Source organism: Danio rerio, chromosome 3, assembly GCF_052040795.2.
Source record: "Danio rerio strain M-AB ecotype USA chromosome 3, GRCz13ab, whole genome shotgun sequence".
NCBI classification, from domain to species: Eukaryota; Metazoa; Chordata; class Actinopteri; order Cypriniformes; family Danionidae; genus Danio; species Danio rerio.
Genome location: NC_141023.1, coordinates 25,729,234 through 25,748,695, shown reverse-complemented (window position 1 = coordinate 25,748,695; position 19,462 = coordinate 25,729,234). Strand labels below are relative to the sequence as shown.

At 33.6% G+C, this 19,462-nt stretch overlaps 1 protein-coding gene and 2 long non-coding RNA genes across 9 annotated transcripts in view; 1 reads left to right on the top strand and 2 right to left on the bottom strand.

The window, feature by feature from the left end:
- rhot1a (ras homolog family member T1a) overlaps window positions 1–13,446 on the bottom strand; it is a 30,883-nt gene extending 17,437 nt beyond the window's left edge. For 6 of the 7 annotated variants that reach the window (XR_015479538.1, XR_015479539.1, XR_015479540.1 and 3 more), the window contains exons 1-14: window positions 13,105–13,441; window positions 10,370–10,428; window positions 10,199–10,280; window positions 9,919–9,962; window positions 9,783–9,836; window positions 9,592–9,644; window positions 8,142–8,250; window positions 7,360–7,461; window positions 7,138–7,236; window positions 6,873–6,981; window positions 4,574–4,694; window positions 4,336–4,420; window positions 1,133–1,278; window positions 932–1,032 (exon numbers count right to left, since the gene is read on the bottom strand). Coding sequence is in view for 4 of the 7 variants with exons in the window: in XM_087242212.1 (XP_087098338.1) it covers window positions 932–1,032; window positions 1,133–1,278; window positions 4,336–4,420; window positions 4,574–4,694; window positions 6,873–6,981; window positions 7,138–7,236; window positions 7,360–7,461; window positions 8,142–8,250; window positions 9,592–9,644; window positions 9,783–9,836; window positions 9,919–9,962; window positions 10,199–10,280; window positions 10,370–10,428; window positions 13,105–13,141 (1,201 nt within the window). In the remaining 3 variants the exon portion in view is untranslated. Of the gene's footprint in view, window positions 1–931; window positions 1,033–1,132; window positions 1,279–4,335; window positions 4,421–4,573; window positions 4,695–6,872; window positions 6,982–7,137; window positions 7,237–7,359; window positions 7,462–8,141; window positions 8,251–9,591; window positions 9,645–9,782; window positions 9,837–9,918; window positions 9,963–10,198; window positions 10,281–10,369; window positions 10,429–13,104 lie in introns of all 7 variants that reach the window. The other variant, NM_212704.1, reaches the window with a different exon arrangement.
- Window positions 13,447–15,418: 1,972 nt separating this feature from the next.
- LOC147845633 (uncharacterized) lies at window positions 15,419–16,084 on the bottom strand. The gene is made up of 2 exons (XR_015480838.1): window positions 15,719–16,084; window positions 15,419–15,582 (listed from the first exon to the last, which is right to left on the bottom strand). It is a non-coding gene; the product is annotated as an uncharacterized LOC147845633 (long non-coding RNA).
- A 1,446-nt stretch (window positions 16,085–17,530) lies between these two features.
- On the top strand, window positions 17,531–19,311 carry LOC147845632 (uncharacterized). Its single transcript, XR_015480843.1, has 3 exons — window positions 17,531–18,422; window positions 18,528–18,647; window positions 19,189–19,311. It is a non-coding gene; the product is annotated as an uncharacterized LOC147845632 (long non-coding RNA).
- The last annotated feature ends 151 nt before the right edge of the window (window positions 19,312–19,462 follow it).

The window sequence follows — 19,462 nt, the reverse complement described above, 5'->3', positions numbered from 1 at the left end:
TTCTAAACATAGACTTCTATCAGAGTACGCAAACCTGCTGTCAGCAGCGCCCAGCTACGACTCAGGACACTGTTCATATTTCTGCCACACCACAGAGTGCCATTAGAATAGTTTAATTTAAAATAGCATGTGAATGTGCACGTCTGGTGTGTGTGATACTTTCAACTGTCTTGCGCGCGGAGCTATGTCGCGGCCATGTCATGTCGCGAAGCTAAGCGGCACATCCAGTTAACAGTATTCAGGTACAGAAGTTGAATAATCACAATGCAAAAAAATGCTTTTCATACATTGTTTTGTTTAATTTCTAGCACAAATATCAAAAAAAATCTTACAGCAAGAAAAAAATTGTTTAGTTTTCACCATCAGAAGAAATTAGCCCAAATTAAGAAATTTTTCTACATTATCTGCCCGTGGGTAAGTGAAATAGTCTTGTAGATGTAGATATGTGGACTAGAAGACAATTTTTGTGCATAAATCATATAAATTCCATATATATCAAGTAATTAAATACAATTCTGTAGCTCCTGGTCAACTAGGACAAACTCTCTATAGCAACTGACTCAACATTGCATATCTTTGCGTTGTGACTATTGCGGACGCGCACATTGTGATATCGATGCTGAAACGATATATTGTGCAGCCCTCGATTAAATTCAGGCTTTAATTTAGCATACTGATATAAATATTAATACCTTGTAAAATAGCATTTAACACTTCTTAATACTTTAAGGGCCTTTAATTTCTGTAAATTAATGAACTTTTAATACTTTAAGACCTTGTGGACATCCTGGTGTATTGTATGCAGTATAGTGAGGATGGAGATTTTTTTTTCCTAAACGCAGTAAAAATGCCAGTCACATGTGGAAAAAGGTAAATAAATTAGCTTCCTAGACAAATGAATGAATCAAGACATCTTTGAAAACACTTTTACCTGTGATGGCAGCTGCTTGTGACTCCTGCTCTTGAATAATAGAGTAGCCGAGATATCCCAGGTACTCCAAACACCGCTGCACATCTAGGTATGTTGTAAGTCTGCGATGGAGATAAAGCATTTAATGAATGACTGACCAACTTATAAGTAGGTATTTTTAGTATGTTTTTCCAAGTAGAGTTGGACGAAGGCCACACTCACGTCCACTGGGAAAGGTAGCCTTGGTAAGTGATCCAGCCTTGCTCATTGGTGCAGACTGTGTTGTTGACATCGGGACCCCAGGGCATGTAGGGAAACACCTTGAACAAATCCTTCAGCTCATCTGGAGACAGGGCACAGTCTCGATCCTGACACAAACGTTCAGAATAGGAAAAGAAAAATATAGATTAATTATACATTGGGGTAAATTGTGAGAGATACAAAAAATGATTATAGTGCATAATTAAAGACTTCCTGTGAATATTCTCTGACATCTTGCCAATCAAGAGTGCTCTATTTAACTCAAGTTTATTAGTAAAGTGCTTTTAAGAATAATTATCATTCCAACTGATGGCCAATGCAGTTTATACAAATTGAATTGGAAATTGCCCAAAAAAGGGCAATGTGTGGAACACACCAAACAAACTAGCCCAACAGACAAACACAGACAGCGTAACGCTGCCCAAAAGCCGACTGTCGCTTTGTTGTGCACCAGGCTATTTTAACTTTGTTAATAATTACTTGAACATTGTTTGCCGACTAATAAATAATAATCCCTCGCAGAATTTAAACTTCTGTCTATTTTCACTAGTGAATTGTATTTGTTCCTCACACAAAGTGATCACATCACTGCGGAAGAAATCCCTGTGATTTTAATAGAATATTTTGTAGGGGTGTCACGATTCTCCAAATTCTAGATTCGATTACATTTTCGATTCTTAAGTCACGATTCGATTCCATTCGATTTTCGATTATGAATAATTAATTAATTAATAACAAATTAACTATTTGTAGCCTACAGTTTAAACTACCTGACCTGTATGGTCTTTGTTTTACCCATAAACAAATCATACAGTAAATGAATAAAGGCAAGTTACACACATAATTACCACCTGTCAATCACTTTTCTTCTTGTGAATAGGCAGTGATCTCTGTCGTTATTATGGCGTCGGTAAAAAAAGGTGCACAACCAACAGGAACCAGCCAACAGTATCTGAGGTGTTTGCTAAAATGACTAAGTACTAGTGTGAAAGTAAAAGATTGAAGCAGTCGTAACTAGGTTAATTAGGTTAACCAGGCAGGCTAGGGTAATTAGGCAAGTTATTGTATAACGATGGTTTGTTCTGGAGACAGTCTGAAAAACAATTAGCTTAAGGGGCTAATAAATTTGACCTTAAAATGGTTCATAAAAAATTAAGAACTGCTTTTATTCTAGCCAAAATAAAACAAAAAGAAAAAAACAACAAAGGGGGGCTAATAATTCTGACTTCCACTGTATATATATTTACAGTAAATTTTTAAATGTTTTTAAGAAAACTTATTCAGTTCATCAAGGCTACATTTATTAAATGTAAAAAATGTTAAATTGTTAAATATTTATCAAAATTTTAAATAACTGCTTTGTTATTCTGTGTAGTTTCAAAAAAAATTATTACTCCAGACATTATTGCTTTTATTACTATTACCATTAATAAATATAATAATAATTAATATTAGTGATTTCTGAAGGATCATGTGACTGGAGTAATGAAGCTGAAATTTCATCTTTAAAATCACTGGAATAAATGAATAAATTTAATGATAAACTACTTTTGAACAGTTATTTTAACGTGCAACATTTCATAATTTGTATTTATGATGAAGTAATTGCAGCCTTGGTGAGCAGAAGAAGCTTAGTTTAACATATTTAACAATCATACTGACCCCAAACTTTAGAGCACTTGTGTATACTGTAGAATATTTTATAAGTGAAAATGTGCACTTTAATTTTAACAACCCACAGACATCGTCACCGAATATAAAGCAGAGGTCAGACTTTCTCATATATACAAAGCCTCATTTCAATTTTTAAGTTTTTATAAAAATCGATCTATTGAATTATTCAATCTATTAAAGAAACGTTGGCTAGAATTCTGCATTATAGGCTTAAATTATAGAGAGACATAGCAGATGAACCGAGACTGCATCAGATCAATGTAAATCTTTCTTTCGAGCTGTCAGTGCAGAAATGAACAAAACAACTTGCCTAATTCAACATATTATACGATTAAAATATTGAAAAATTAACAGATAGTAATTTCGGTCAATTTTCCTGACGGATAAACTGAGATCAGGCTGGATAAACAGCTCTCGGTAATATTTCAGCATGCTTTCACTTTCGCATTTACCGGTAAGAATGACATCTCACCCTTCTCATCATTCTGTCTTCATTTAGCCGTATATATGGCTATTACACAATCATAATACACTGTGATATAGCCTGGGTCGTTAGTTCGTTGCATTGTTTTGTTTTCTCACTACAATCGATCCGCTCAGTAGGGCAGAGACTGTATTTGCACACAATTGACAGACAGTCGCAGCACGCAGCTCTGGCTCAATCTGTCAGTCAACAAGGCAGCAATGTACACTGGCCCGAGCGTCTTGCACACTGGCCCCGGGCTATCGGGCAGTCCTCATTGTCAAGCCCTGAAGGTTTAAGCTCTGTCGACGGGTCTCCTGCTTCTGCAGTTTAACAAGCACTTCAACAAGCGTATTTTTCCCCGCTTGGCAAGCCAAGCTGACGTGACATGGGGGCGTGGCAGCATCGACGATTCTATTTTTTGATTCGATAATCGAAATCGAGCATAAATTTCGATCGATTTTCGATTAAAATCGAATAATATTTTGTCATCCTCAAGGAATAAATAAAGGACTCATAGGTTCAGAATGACATTGCTTCATGCTTGTCTGAACTAACCCTTTAAAATTGAGCTTGAGCATTTATCTCACATACATTTGATCTCTTTACAAACATCCTGAAGTGTAAGAGAGTCAAAGATGAATCAAGATTGTACAACAGAAAAGCGGAAATCCCTCCCATTTCATTCAAATCTTTTCATTTTGTCTTCTGAAGATTGAAAAAAAAGAAACGCGTTGATTTGGATTGGCATAAGAGCGAGTAAATAATGACAGCATTTACATTCTGGGGTAAACACCGCTTTAAAAATGTTTGATTCTAGAATATTCCATTTGCCTTAGTGTATGAATGATCAGAGTGATTACTGAAAATTAAGATGCGCTATGTCAATAAAATCCACAACTGCAGTCTTTGTGGAACAGTTCACGCAGTTTATAATACAGCATGCTCAATCGTTTTCATTTAAACTCTGACATATGTTACATAACGCTCTTTAACAAACGCAGATGGGCATTTTTGCTGAGCTTACTTTGTCATGTTTGTCAAACACACTCTGGAGGAAGAGGTAGGCATTGTGATTCAGCTCTGTTGTGCAGTCTGGAGGTATTTTAAACCTGGAAAAAAATACAAGACTAAATCAGATTAAATCAGTCGATTAGAAAAATCACACTATAAATTTTCACATTTCTGTAAAATAATAGGAGTCCTTAATAATGATTGTGCAATCGGGACATGATCATGAAGAGCTAGATTTGGGCGGCACTCACAGTGGAAACAGGTATTCTTGTGTAAGCTCCAGATCATCATCATAACCAAACCTCCTAAGCACGGTCCATGTGGTCTCATGCCTCCCCCTCTGAATGAAGAGTGTGTGAAGAAACAGGAAACCTAGAAAACACAGAACAAACAGAGCATAAAGGATTAACAGAGTAACAGAAATAAACAGATTTTAAATGCATATTATAAATAGAAAGATTGCTGCTTACTATTATTATTATTAACTATATACAGTTTTCTTACACAATGTATAAGATACAATGTGCATAATACAACATTATACATTTAATACAATTTTGTACATTAATCTAACTTATAGAATTCATTATACATCTTAATATACTTATAGATTCCAAAAATAGATCATATTTATTAAAGGAGTAAATAATGGCAACAGTTTAGCTTCCCCCATCTAAAAAAACCTAATTTGCCCATCATAAAAATGATTATAATTATTATAGCAAATAACAATTTCTTATGTGTGGAGTCCCATCACAATCAAACTTATCAAAAAATACATTCATTCATTATTCAAATAAAACAATCATTCTGATTATAAATAGCTATATATATATATATATATATATATATATATATATATATATATATATATATATATATATATATATATATATATATATATATATATATATATATATATATATATATATATTAATGTTACATAATAATACAATGATATCATCTATTTCACATTCTTTAAAATAGTATTGGCTTCTTATTACCATTATATGGTTTCAAATAAATATATAAATATTATTGTAATTACATAATACATTTAATTATTCTTTCATTTTCCTTTAGTTTAGTCACTTTTTTACCAGTGGTCGCCACATTTCAGCACATTTTACATAGCGGATGCCCTATCAGCGACAACTACTGAGAAATAATACATTTATGAGTAATAAAGTTTTGTTTTGGTGTGTTAATCTTGTCAATAATATTATTCAAATGGTCAAGATTCCAACTCATTAAATAATTACTTTGGATAGTTTTTATTTCACATTCTTCAGGTGATCTAAAACACAGACGTTTCGGCACAATGCCTTCCTCAGTGTGACACAATCCTCTCACTCCACCTTTTATCCCAGTCAATCACATTACGTCATTAGTTAGATGGCCTTTCAATAGTTAAAAAAAATCCCATTCTCATTTTAATATACTATAATTAACCACACAAGAAATATTTACCTTCACCATTAAAAACATTATTTCACAGGAAAATAACATATCAATAATCATCATTCACTTATTCATGTCTACATCAAATGCAGTACAATTTTGACAGTCCAAAACATTAATAAATACATTTTCATATCATTATTTCTATCATTACATGTTAAAAATTTATCAATAAATTCATTGCATCTCATTACATCAATAAGGAATTAGACCTTGTTGTGTTTTTTTAATGGTTTGTTGTTTAGCTATAACATAGTGAATCATGGATTTTGAGCATGTAATGATACAAATGATGTAATGAAAATTTATTTTTTAATGCATTGATGTAGACATGAATAAGTGAATGATGATAATTATTATATTATTTTCCGGTGAAAAAAAATTTTAATGGTCAAGGTAAGTATTGACCTTGTGTGGTAAATTAATCCTGGCCAAAGTCCCTCAATCGGCCCTTACTCATCATGGCCTCCCAATCATACCCATCCACCGAATTGGCTCTATCACTGTCTCCTCGCTCCACCAATAGCTGATGTGTGGTGAGCGCACTGGCGCTGCTGTTCTGTGGCTGCCATCGCATCATCCAAGTGGATGCTGCACAGCGGTGGTGGTGTGTAGATACCCCCCTCATGATTGTGAAGCGCTTTGGGTGTATGGCCATACAAGATAAAAGCGCTATATAAATACACTTCACATTACATAATTATAGTATATTAAAATGAAAATTAGATTGTTTTTAACTATTGAGTGGCCATCTAACTAATGAGGTAATGCGATTGACTGGGATAGAAGGGTGGAGTGAGAGAATTGTGTCACACTGAGGAAGGCATTGTGCTGAAATGTCGGTGTTTTGTATCACCTGAAGAATGTAACATAAAAACTATGCAAAGTAATTATTTAATAAGTGTGAATCATGACCTTCTGAATAATATATATATATATATATATATATATATATATATATATATATATATATATATATATATATATATATAAAATGTTATTATACAAATTTAAATTTATATAAATGGAAATGTCACAGTATTTTTTTATATGAAAGGTTGATGGCTTCTGTCTTTGTTTTCTGCTCACCCTTCAGTGTAAGGCCGTTGTCTTTGACTCCATCGGTCATATTTTTCCGCACGACATTCTTGACGTCCTCCAGGGCTTGAGGTGCCAGTGGTATGTTAAAACATGTTCTCTGTGAGGCAGAACCACAGAACATCAACATCATCTGACAACCATCTTTCACTCTCATTAAGATGCAGTCTGTGTACATCTATGTACATAAACAAGCTCCCCCTGTCAAAATGCCACAGCTAATTGAGCACTAAGTGTTGAGGAAAACTGCGCTCACCTGGAAGAAATTAAGCTCGTTATCATTCAGAATGCCATCATTATCCAGGTCTGATATTTTGAAAATGCGAGTGAGTGCTTTGATGCAAGACGGCTTCATCTGAAGAGCAAAAAAAAAACAGCAAGAAACTTATTAAAGCAAACTCATTACTGAATGTTTGAATATTTGGATGTTCTTTGGAATATAAAGCAGTGAGATTAACAGAAGTGCTAAATATCTTGCCTCTTTCTCTTCTGGCGAGTACAGAGGTCCTGTGGGGTGAAGAACAGCCTTCTGGGCATAATAAAACAGCTCAGAGATATTCTTCAGGTTTTTGGCAGAACACTAAGAGAGAGAAATTGTCATTTAGTGTCATAATCAAAATATGATGTGGTTTCTTGATTTCTATTTTCAACAATCTATTTTTTTTTTTAAAGAACGTTAAAAAAAAAGGAAAATAATTTCACAAATTTTATAATGCCTACATTGCAATATCTTTAAAATAACTGGGTGGTAAAAGACATCATCCAAAAAAGTTCAATTAAATAGCATTAGTTAAAGAATAAAATATATTTATAGGGTTAAGCAGTGTTTCTCAACCACATTCCTGGAGGACCACCAGCACTGCATGTTTTGGATGTCTTCTTTGTCATCACCCATCTTTTAATCTCTGCTAATGAGCTAAAGATCTGAGTCAGGTGTGTTCGAATAAGAGATATGGAAAATGTGCAGAACTGGTTGTCTTCTAGGAACATGGTTGAGAAACATTTAGTTAATGTACAGATGGTTTTATTTATTTACTTATTACATTTTTACTGAATCAAGATTTTATTTTTAATCAAAACATGTTAGTAGATGCACATTTTTCAATGCATCCCTTTGTTTGTCAGGTATAAATAAGAATTAATAAAGTTATTTGAATAAATAAAAGGCTATGCATGTAAATAATTTTTTTATCAATTTCAGTTTTGATAGATCAGTGGTTCACTAGCTATGAGAGAAATCTTCTAGATCACAGCGCTTACCTCCACACAGGTCTCAATCTCTGAGTACTGGTTCATGATGGGCAGGATGGTCTCCATGCTGCTGTGCTCCACCAGGTCAGATTTATTGCCCACCAGGATTAGCGGCACTCTATGCAAAGACAAAGAGATTTAAAACACTGTTCGGCTTAAAGCATGGCATAAAATCTATGCTGCCTAAATCATCGTACAGACCACCGTGGAGCAAAAGCACAAAATAACAAGCAAGATTTCAAACATTTACAACGATATTATAAAGTACTTTCTTACATTCAGTTTTTCAAGGCTGTAAGTTTAGTTGAATGTTTATTTTGTATTAAGAAGAAAAGACGCTGCACATATTTATACATTCTTTTCTATCTATAAAATCTAAAGCAGATATTTGAAACTTACTTTTACCCCTGAATTGATAAATAAATGAGTAAATCGAACACATAAAATGAAAGTTTACCCAAAAGTCCAAGTTTCTTTCTTCTGATGAACACAAAAGATGATAAACTAAAGAATGCAGAAAACTGGTACCCATTGAACTCCACACTATTTAGCTTTATTACTACTGATACGACCAGTTATTAACATTTTTCAAAATATCTTATTTAGGAAAGAATTTTCCTAAATTTCCTTATTTAGGGAAACAATTGCGGTGAAATACTCTTTTAAAAGCAATTAAACAGATTAAATAAGAGTTATATAATGATCACATGGATTATTATTTATTATACACAAAACTATATTTAACATTGAGTAAATAAAATTGATAAAATTATTATAAAACTACAAAAGAGCGTACACAACCATAATAATGGTTTAATTATTTTTGCTTATATATATATATATATATATATATATATATATATATATATATATATATATATATATATATATATTTAGCAGACACTTACGCAGATATATTTGCAGATTCAATATTTAGCAGATCTGATATTTACATAATCATATTTATTCAAATACAATTAAAATCTAAATTATGCAAAAAAAATAAAGTGCATGTCATTTATGCCATACAGGAAATGTCATTACATTACATTACATTATGTAAATCATGAATAATCAAATCAAAAAATTATTTAGCCTGGTATAATCAAGTCAAAAGGCAACTCTGGCTAAATATTAATATAAATATAATTATTGTAATAATATTTGCAATAATCTATAGCCAGTCCTCTAAACATTCTACTAACTACTGAAATTTGAGTTGAAATATTTATTTATACTACAATCGTTGATGTTCTAGTTTTTTGTTGAAGTGCTTAGTGTGTATGTGAGGCACTAACGTGACACTTACTAAAAGAATTAATATATCAAAGATACAGTATATAAATTGTTGCTTACTTTTGATCTCCACTGTATATAAAGGTGACTTGACTTTAAAAGCATGAGCAAATAAGATTTACAGAGACCAGGTTCTCCAAGAACCTGTCAGAAAGCCACACACCTGCTGTCCTTATCTGTTCTTTCATTGATGAGTGGAATCCAATGACTCGTCACCTACAAGAAACGCCAAAATAATGAGACCCAACAGAACCATTGAGCAAAAAGCCATCAAATGCTTTTTATTATTCACTTTTATACGAATAAAAGTGAATAATAAAATAATAATAAATGACAAAAGTGAACAAAACATACTTTTTCGATTGATTTCTTATTGTTCACTGAATAGACGATGCATATAACATTAGCCTGTACCAAGAAAGAAAAACAATGGAGTTAAACAATAAGATTAAAAATAAAACAGCCTTTAAAAATATTAAACAATCCCCACCTTTGTTATTTCTTGGTAAAGCTGCTCATCTGACTGTTCTGCTTCTGTTGGATGAATAAAACCAATAATAAAAGGAGAGAATACAGCAGTATAATCAGAGCTAAACATCAGTATTTACATAAGAACAGCAATGAAAAAGAACAGTTTATAAATTTATTATAGATTTGTATTGTGTGATGTGTTTTTGTGTATTATGTGTGACATGCTGCAACCAAACTGCCTTCGGGAAATGAATAAAGACTGGCTGAAGGCAAGTATTATTATATGGAGATGTGCATACCGGAGTAATCTACTATATGAGTGGGCACTCGCTCAGGTGTGACGTCTGCAGGAATAGTAATCTCTTCGGCTCTTGGAGGAACCTTCAGTGGACACACAATACAAGTTTGAGAAACACTCACAAATTAATTTGTCCTTCAAGTCCCTTAATGGATTTAATGAATGGCTGTACCTCATCAGGAAATTCCTCGCTGACGAGTGACATGATAAGAGAGGTCTTCCCCACTTTGGCTGCGAAGAAAAAAATTCAAAATGAGCGCTATGTTCTGCCTGTATTCATAGCTCTGAGATTTAAATCCCTTTACAAAGGGGTAGCAGCTGATAGGTAGGGCCAGACGGAATCTGCAGACTTTTTTTTTCTAATTCTGCTGAGAATTTTGGTAAAAATCTGCGGATTTTTGCTGAATTATTTTGAGAGCATCATAATTAAAACCTTAATATATGAAATAAAAATAATATTTTTTTATTTTATTAAATGTTTAAAATCCAAATCCTATTAGATTCACTTTATTTGGTATATAAAGCTGGTTTGTCATATAATATATCTAGTAAAAGACAGAAAATAACATTGTACAAACTGCATTGTACATAAATCAGATAAACATTTCCACATTCGTCAATAATATAACTGAAATTAATTAAAAAAAACTGAATAAATACAGATTTAAACACATTTACTCAAGAAAATAAATAAAATAATGATGGGCTAAAGATCTGTGGAATTCTGTGCGCGCAGATTCCGGGTGGGCCTACTGATAGGACACTGAATTTCTACTGTAAATGTAATATTTCTATGGCTTCTATAACAATAATAAAGATTAGTTATTTCCAAAATTAAGCTCATGTTAACCATTTATATTTTCTAAAAGATTTGTAACGACATTTGGATGTAATTAAAGCCTTTCATTTTCAAACATCATGCCTTAATAACTTCATACTAGCAAAATGAATTAGCAAACAGCATTTAGAAAGTTGAAAAGTTAATGATGAATACAGAAATATTAGTTAATAGAATTAGCTTTTACTTTCAATTCACTTTTATATAATATAACTGATATTTTTCTATTTTCAGATTCATTTTAATGTTAAAGCAGTCATGTTGAGTGTCTTGTCAAATTAGCTGAGTTTTTACGGTTAAAATTTAGACAATCAGCTAAATGGCTTAAACTTTTTGTCATGTTTTTATGACAAATATGTCTATTTTCCATTTTATTACTTAGCTTATTTTAGGCGATCCGGGTATGTTAAGTGATGTCCGTTTTTTCTGTTAGACTGATGAAAACTAATAACATAAAATATAAATTATATATGGAAATATTAATTAAAAAGTAGATAGTTTTACCTCAGCACATATTTTTTGGTCCTGTGTTCAAATTCAGAATTTTTGGTTAGAAATATTTCAGGTATTTGCTAAAGTTCATGAATGTGTTTTACTCCCTGACCCAATGATAGCAATTTTTGGCTAGTCAGATTTTCTTGATACTCTAGTCTAAACCGAAATTTACGGTTACCTGTTCAGTATGGCATGATCATGGCTAAAAAAGTTATCCTTGGTTTTTGGAAGAAAAATGTTAGGCCTCTTTTTTCTGACTGACTTCTTGGACTCAACTTCACTTTACATTCGGAAAGAATTAGATATACGCCCTCTGGGAACTCTGAAAAATTTGATAAAACATGGGATCCAGTCTTTTTTTTTTTCTAAAACAGCATAAAGACTAATAGTGTCGTCTAATTTTGTAAGATTTATAAGTTTTTTTTTCTCCCTTATAAAATCCATTGGTGTGTTTTTTATTTTTGTGTAGGTCATTTGTCTTGTATGTCACCATTTTCTCATTTCATGATGGGTCTGTCTGTTCTTTGTTTTTCTGTCTGCAAAAAATATGATAAAAAAATATTCAAAAAAAAGTAAATGGTTTTGTTAAAGACATTATATTGAGTGTATTTTGTTTTATTGGGTAACATTTCCCATTTTCAGTATAAATATAGTTAAAGCATAAGCCTTTTGGCTGACTGTTTTAGTCATGCTAAGAAGAAAAATATGTATATTTTGCATAATTTTACTTCTAACATTTTGGATGTTAGACGATGTTTACATATATTATACAAGTTATTTTTTTCAGCCAATTTAGATATTAGATGATGCTTAAATATTTTGTAAGTTATTATGTTAAATCACTTTATTTGTTATCTTATATACACTTTATTAAGATTTTAGCATGTTACATCATAGCGTAACTATAATAACGCTTGTTTGTAATATTAATAACTATATAAAAACATTTAATCATAATCAATATTTTCTGTTCAATTATAAATTAAGAGAAATACTACAGCAGTCTGTTTGGCATTGGAGAGCAGTACGTTTGCATAGACACGTACTGTTTTGGATGACCCATCTAAAGTTTGGCAGCTATTACAGTCTGGAGGCCCGTGAGAGCTGCCCCTAAAACTGCTATAAATAACCCTGATAAACACGAGTGAAATTAACTGAAAGATGAAGGATGACACTCCCAGCATTAATGCCAGGGACTGCTGATTTGGTCAGTTATGGTGATGAAAAACTAGTCCTTTCAGCCATTTAACACCCACTGAACAAGCATTAATATAATGTATCTGATGACTCTGGACAACATTTAAAAGAAGCACAGAGAGGGATAACTTGTATCTGCTTATTCCGAGTCAACAGCCTTCATTCTGTCACTTGTCAATATGATGCATTGACGTTACATAACTGACTAGGAGCATGTCTAAAATGTTAATCTACAGAATTGAAGATAATAATCAAGCAAGAAATAGTAAATATCTGTGCGATTAACTAATTTATGGTAGGAAAAATCAATCCAGCAATTGCATTCATTTGACACTTATATAACAAACAAGATGAAAACACTAAATGAATGCACTTACGTTCTCCGACCAGTAATATCCTCACGTCCTTTCTCATTGTTGCAACTTTAATGTGATCAAAATAAAAAACGGACGAGTCCTTTGTCGAGGATCATTGATCCTGCTGCTACATGTAACAGCGCAGGCCTCTGTAGGGCAAAACGGACGGATCAACTATTGCCCGTTTCTGTCACAATAAGACTTCCGCTCGCAACAGTTTACCACACAAAGGAGATTCACGCCATGAAGACAAAGCGATTCCGCGTAAATGAAGGCACTGATTGCTTTCTTCAGATTCACTTCATGACATTTCTGGGTTCACATTTCAAGCTCACGCCACAGGAGGCTGACCTCCAATAACCGGTAAGTACGGAAAGCGGCTACCGACAAAACGCGGATCTCCTTTCGCTGACATTTTCTTGCTTCCCGCTTGCAGTAATGATTTTACACCGCCTCCTGTAGGACTGGGGAAAAACACGAGATAACTGTAATAGTACAGGACTATTTTATTTTCCTTCGGCTTAGTTCCTTTATTCATCAGTTGTATTGAGGCTTAACTGTTCAAGACGACCAGCTTAGGTTCAAATTGAGTAGATTGGATGAAAAAATACTCACTTTACTCGCCCTCATGTGTTTACAAACCATTATAAATTGTTTTTCTTTTGAACACAAAATAAGATGTTTTGAACGTTGACCATGCTATTTGAGCAGTGAACTTACATCTGAGGTCTGCAGAAGACACAATGTTTACTAAAGAGACTATTAATTAATTTGTTCATACATTCATTTTCCTTCTGGTTAGTTCCTTTATTCATCAGGGCCATCACAGTGGAATGAACCGCCGACTTATCCAGCATATATTTTACATAGCGGTTGCCTTTCTAGCAGCAACTCAGTACTGGGAAACACCTATACATCTCAGATTCACAAATACAGCCAATTTACAGTAGTTCATTCTATTCACCCTTGTCCGTCTCTTTATGACCAGTGCACCCATCTTCTGATTGCTAGCAGGATAATGCACCGTGTCATAAAGTGTGAATCATCTCAGACTGGTTTCTTGAACATGGCAATGAGTTCACTGTACTAAAATGTCATCCACAGTCACCAGATCTCAATCCAATAAAACACCTTTGGGATGTGGTGGAACTGGGAAATTCACATCATGGATGTGCAGCTGACAAATCTGCAGAAACCAAAATCTCTGAGGAACATTTTTAGTACCTTGTTGAATCTATGACATGAAGGATTAAGGCAGTTCTGATGGCAAAAGGAGGTCTAACCCAGTGGGTCTACTAGTAAGGTGTACCTAATAAAGTGGCCGGTGAGTGTATATCAAGTGTAACTTGTGATTCAAACTAAAATTTTTCATTTTTTTCTGACTATGTATTTACAAGTATTACTGTACTTTCAACTACTTTGCATTTATTGAAGTTAATTAAAAAACAAAAATAACCTTATTTATTATTTATAACATGTCTTTTTTTAAAGTAAAATGCAAAGTTTACCCAAACAGCAGTTTAGTGATATAGGCTTAAGCATTATTATATTCTTTCATATTATATTACTGTAAAATGCACATGTTAATCAGAAACATATAGCAGATTGTCAAATTGCTTGCTTTATAATTAATAAATTAATTAGGATCATTGTCTTGACGTAAGCATGAGTATGTAATTGTTATTACATTATTCAAAACATTGTAAGATGTGGATATGTTACTTAATCAAACCCAGAATTAATTTATTTTTAAATGGTGCAAAATGTTGCAGGATTCCTTTTATTAAAATTCAACAAAACATGAACATGGATTGTGTGAATAGATTAGACAACAGCTATGTTTCTAGTTTCAGTAAACAGCAACCACAACATTATACGTTCATACTTATGAGAGTATATGGAACTTTAACAAAATAATATAATTCATCAGATTTCATGTGCAATAATTTCTCTCTCACACACATTTTTCAGAGTTCTGATTTAATGTGGGTGAAAGGCTTTTTCATGAGTTTTTCTTCAAACTTCAAACATTATTTGATGGTCAAACCTGATTCAGATAGTGTTGAAGATTCAACCTTTCCATTGTTGAATCAATGTTAATCCAGTAAAGGTCTGCCGTTGAATGAACTTGAATGTTCAGCATGAAATCAGCATTTTTCATAAACCTTATTTATTTTATTAAGACATTTTCAATCCTCTGGAGAGAAATTAAGGTATATTTGTAACAACTTATTTGTTGGACCACTTCTAATGTCAACCAAATGAATTCAATGGTACTCTATGACATTGTAGGTTACTACAGTGGGCTCTAGGACAAATAAAAACACAATTCAGGTATTGTGAAAGAGAACTTTATTCTGTTTGATTTGCAAAATCATCTGAAAACAACAAACCGGAAAAAGAAGAATGGAGAAACCATTATCAATACATGCATGCACATATCGCAGTTGTCTTGAGCGTGTTGTTCTGAGGGCTTTTTTGCTCAACAGCCCTGGCTTTCTGAAAAACAAAACAAAACATTAAACAGTTCACACAAAGGCCCTATTGTCTATTTTAGACTATAGTAAACTAAAGTTTAAAACTATAGTTTAAAATAGAAGCTAAAGTGGGCCATGCTGCTCCCACCCACCATTACCCTAGCAGCAGGTCCCACTACCGGCCTCCCTTGTTTCCTTGAGGGTCCTCACAGCCCGTTTTGCGCCCTACCTTGGGTACACGAGCTCGAGCTCGAGCTGCCTCACCCAAGGGAGTGCACGAGCTGACCGGGCACCAGTCCGTGCCGGATGCCCGGAATGTTGCTCGGCGGCTCATTTCGAGCAACAAACACTTAATATTCCTCGCGATGTTGCGTTTATGTACGCAAACCGCGAGGAACTACAGCACAGACGGCCCGAGTGAAGCTTCACGAAGCGGACTTAGTGAGATTGGCGTGGCTCCACTCGTACCGTCGGTATTGAACTCACCTAGGTCAAGTACAAACAGCAACACCTTGACAACTGACAACACTGAGAGAAAGCACGAGAGCTTTATAAGAATGATGATGGAATGTTTAGAACGAGACGTCACTGCCTGACAATGAAGTCATGACGAGCGCTGAAGAAAGCTGCGTCCAAGATGGCGCCCTAGCAACAGGTGAATGGATGTGCTCTGACAACTATAATAGCGCACGCTGCTGGTGGTATATTTTGAAAGCTTGAAGCTCTTATTCTTTTCAAGAAAAGATTATTATATAAATACTTACTAGACTGTTTTGTGTCTGTGACAAAAATCAGAGAAAAGAAAGTACAACACGAGAACAACAGAAGTGTGTCTTTGGGGAAGGCAGGCACTTTTTTCCAGGGGTTTCAGTACAGCGTAACCGCTAGAATTAGGCAAAGGCTAATTCTGCTAACGTTAACAATAACGCGAATGAAACGTCTGAAGCTTCTTGTAGTTTCGAAACGGAAATACTACATAAATATTCGAGATAAACATGGACTTCGTACCTACTACACTAAGACTCTCACAAATATATCCTGATATTGATGAATTGTGTGATCGATGTAAAAGTGACAGGCAGACTTTCTCCATATGTTCTGGCCTGGGCTTGTCAAAACTTGAGTGACTATTGGACACAAATATTTAAAACACCGAATGATGTCTTTAATTTAGAAATAAAACCTAGTGTTGAAACAGCTGTTTATGGCGTATTAGAACAAAAAATATCATTGATAAACAAAAAAAAAATGTCACTGTGGTAATCATCACGGTAAATGTGAGCACCAATATTGTTTGGTTTCATATTTATGTAGAAGACCAATATAAATATGTCAGATTATTAATTTAGGTTTTATTTAAATTAGTGTTACAATTGATTTTGTCTAATGTAAACGTCTACAACACTGTAACGTTTATTTTTTATTTTATTCCATTTTGCTTTATTTGATTTTTATCTGTTTCTGTTGCATATTTCAGCAGCAAGGGTCATTATAGGGAAAATTACATCCTTAATTGTACAAAATGTTTTCTTAAAGCTTGTAAAAGAATCAAAACAAATCAACTAATACAAGAAATGACATGTTTAGGGAAGAGAATATACAGTTGAAGTCATAATTATTAGCCCCCCTGAATTGTTAATCCCCCCCCCATTTCTATTTAACGGAGATAATTTTTTACCACATTTCTAAACATAATTCAAAACATAATTCGAGCAGAAATAAAACAAATAAGACTTTATCCAGAAGAAAAGAATATTATCAGACATACTGTGAAAATTTACTTTTAAACATCATTTAGGAAATATTTAAAAAAGAAAAAAATCATTGGGGATATATATATATATATATATATATATATATATATATATATATATATATATATATATATACATATATATAACCATATGACAATACTGTTATAGGTTTTTTCTCAGTACTTGATGAAATGTTGACACCTACTGTCAGCTTTCATAAGAGCAGATTTGTAGTTATAAAGGCCAATATGATATATTTTGTATTTAGTATATTATTGGTGTTTTTTCTGAAGGGATGGGGGACCTGAGAGGACCCCCGTCTGCAGAATGATGGAGAGAGTCTTACTGTAGGTTATTATATTGGTTATGGACCATGGTCCAAGACGCCTGTTAAGGCAAATCAGCCATGCACCAGAATGTTCCTGAGGGCCACCTGTCCAAGGTAAGCATAAAAAGAAGGCTGTTGATCTGTGATATATGTACAGTTGAAGTCAGAATTATCAGCCCTCTTGAATTATTAGCCCCTCGTTTATTGTTTTCCCCAATTTCTGTTTAGCGAAAAGATTTTTTTAGCACATTTATAAACATAATAGTTTTAATAACTCATTTTCAATAATGGATTTATTTTATCTTTGCCATGATGACTGCCATGATGACAGCACATAATATTTTTCAAGATACTAGTTTTCAGCTTAAAGTGACATTTAAAGGCTTTACTAGTTTAATTAGGGAAGTTGGGATAATTAGGCTAGTCATTGTATAACAGTGGTTTGTTCTGTAGACAATTGAAAAAGAAATATTGCTTAAGGTGGCTAATATTATTGACCTTAAAATGGTTTTAAAAATTTTTACCTGATTTTATTCTGGCCAAAATAAAACAAATAAGACTTTCTCCAGTAGAAAAAATATTATAGGAAGTACTGTGAAACATCATTTGGTAAATATATAAGTAAAAAAATAACATCACAGGAGGTGTAAAAAGTTTGATTTCGACTGTATATGTCCATATTTTTTAATTTTCTAGTCAAGGACTTTTTATAAGGGTTTTATTTTAAGTTGACGCTTATTGCACCATATATTTTTTTTATATGCTAGTGACCTTCTTGCTGTGAGGCGACAGTGCTAACCACTGAGCCACCGTGTCGCCCTTAAAAGACTTCTTTTTGGTAAATCTTAAGTCTGAGTGGGCTATAAATAAAAAAGGATTGCCGAGTATCATGTACATTGATAAAACTATGCTATGCAGTATTGCAGTATGTAATCACACATGCTCACAGAAAACTGAAAGGTGTAAAAAGATTTACAGCAGTGTGACAAGAAATGTGTTGACATAGTAGCTGCGTCCCAAATCGCATACTTATGCACTATTCTACGCCATTTTGTAGTATAAATAGTGTAAGTAGTGTGTTCACACTGAAAACTCTTAAAATAATAAGTGCACTTTAATTACCCGGATGATGCACTCATTCAGCCGCTAAAATGAAGTGTGTATTGATGGACACTTCACGCACTCAACGACCGCAGGTTTGCTTACGTAGCGAAAGGGGCGGAGCTATCGGACGCACATGTTGGATAACTTTATTTATTTTGGATGGAGAAAGCAAAATTCTCCTACGAGAGTGATTATATCGCCTCCCGATGGTGAATGCGGCAATACTCACGATAGGTATTATTTGATAATTCGGTCGTTTATTTCACTAATTTGGCAACTGTCAAACGTCATCAGGGAAACGGTTTGAATTTCCGTTTAGTAAAAAAACATTAGTGTGCCATTTGGGACAAGACTACATACATGTACTATCCTGTTGAGTGTGTAAGTGCATAAGTACATAGTGCATGAGTGCATAGTGTATAGTGTGCCATTTGGGACGCAGCTATTGTGTCTTACCACTGTATGCTCCAGTGCAGCACATGTCTGAATCCTGTGCCACAAATTTTATTTTGTCATGTTTGTGTGCTTTGCAAACATTTGTGCCAATAAAACAATTTGAAACCCATTTGATTTTTGGTCAAAGATGTAACTTTTTTTTTACTTAGTAGTGACTTTTGCCATGTGGATTTTTTTTAAATCTAGCCTGCCTTTAATGAAACACTAATGCAGAAATAAATGTGGAACACTGGTGAATCTGACTCTGATTTATATAGTAG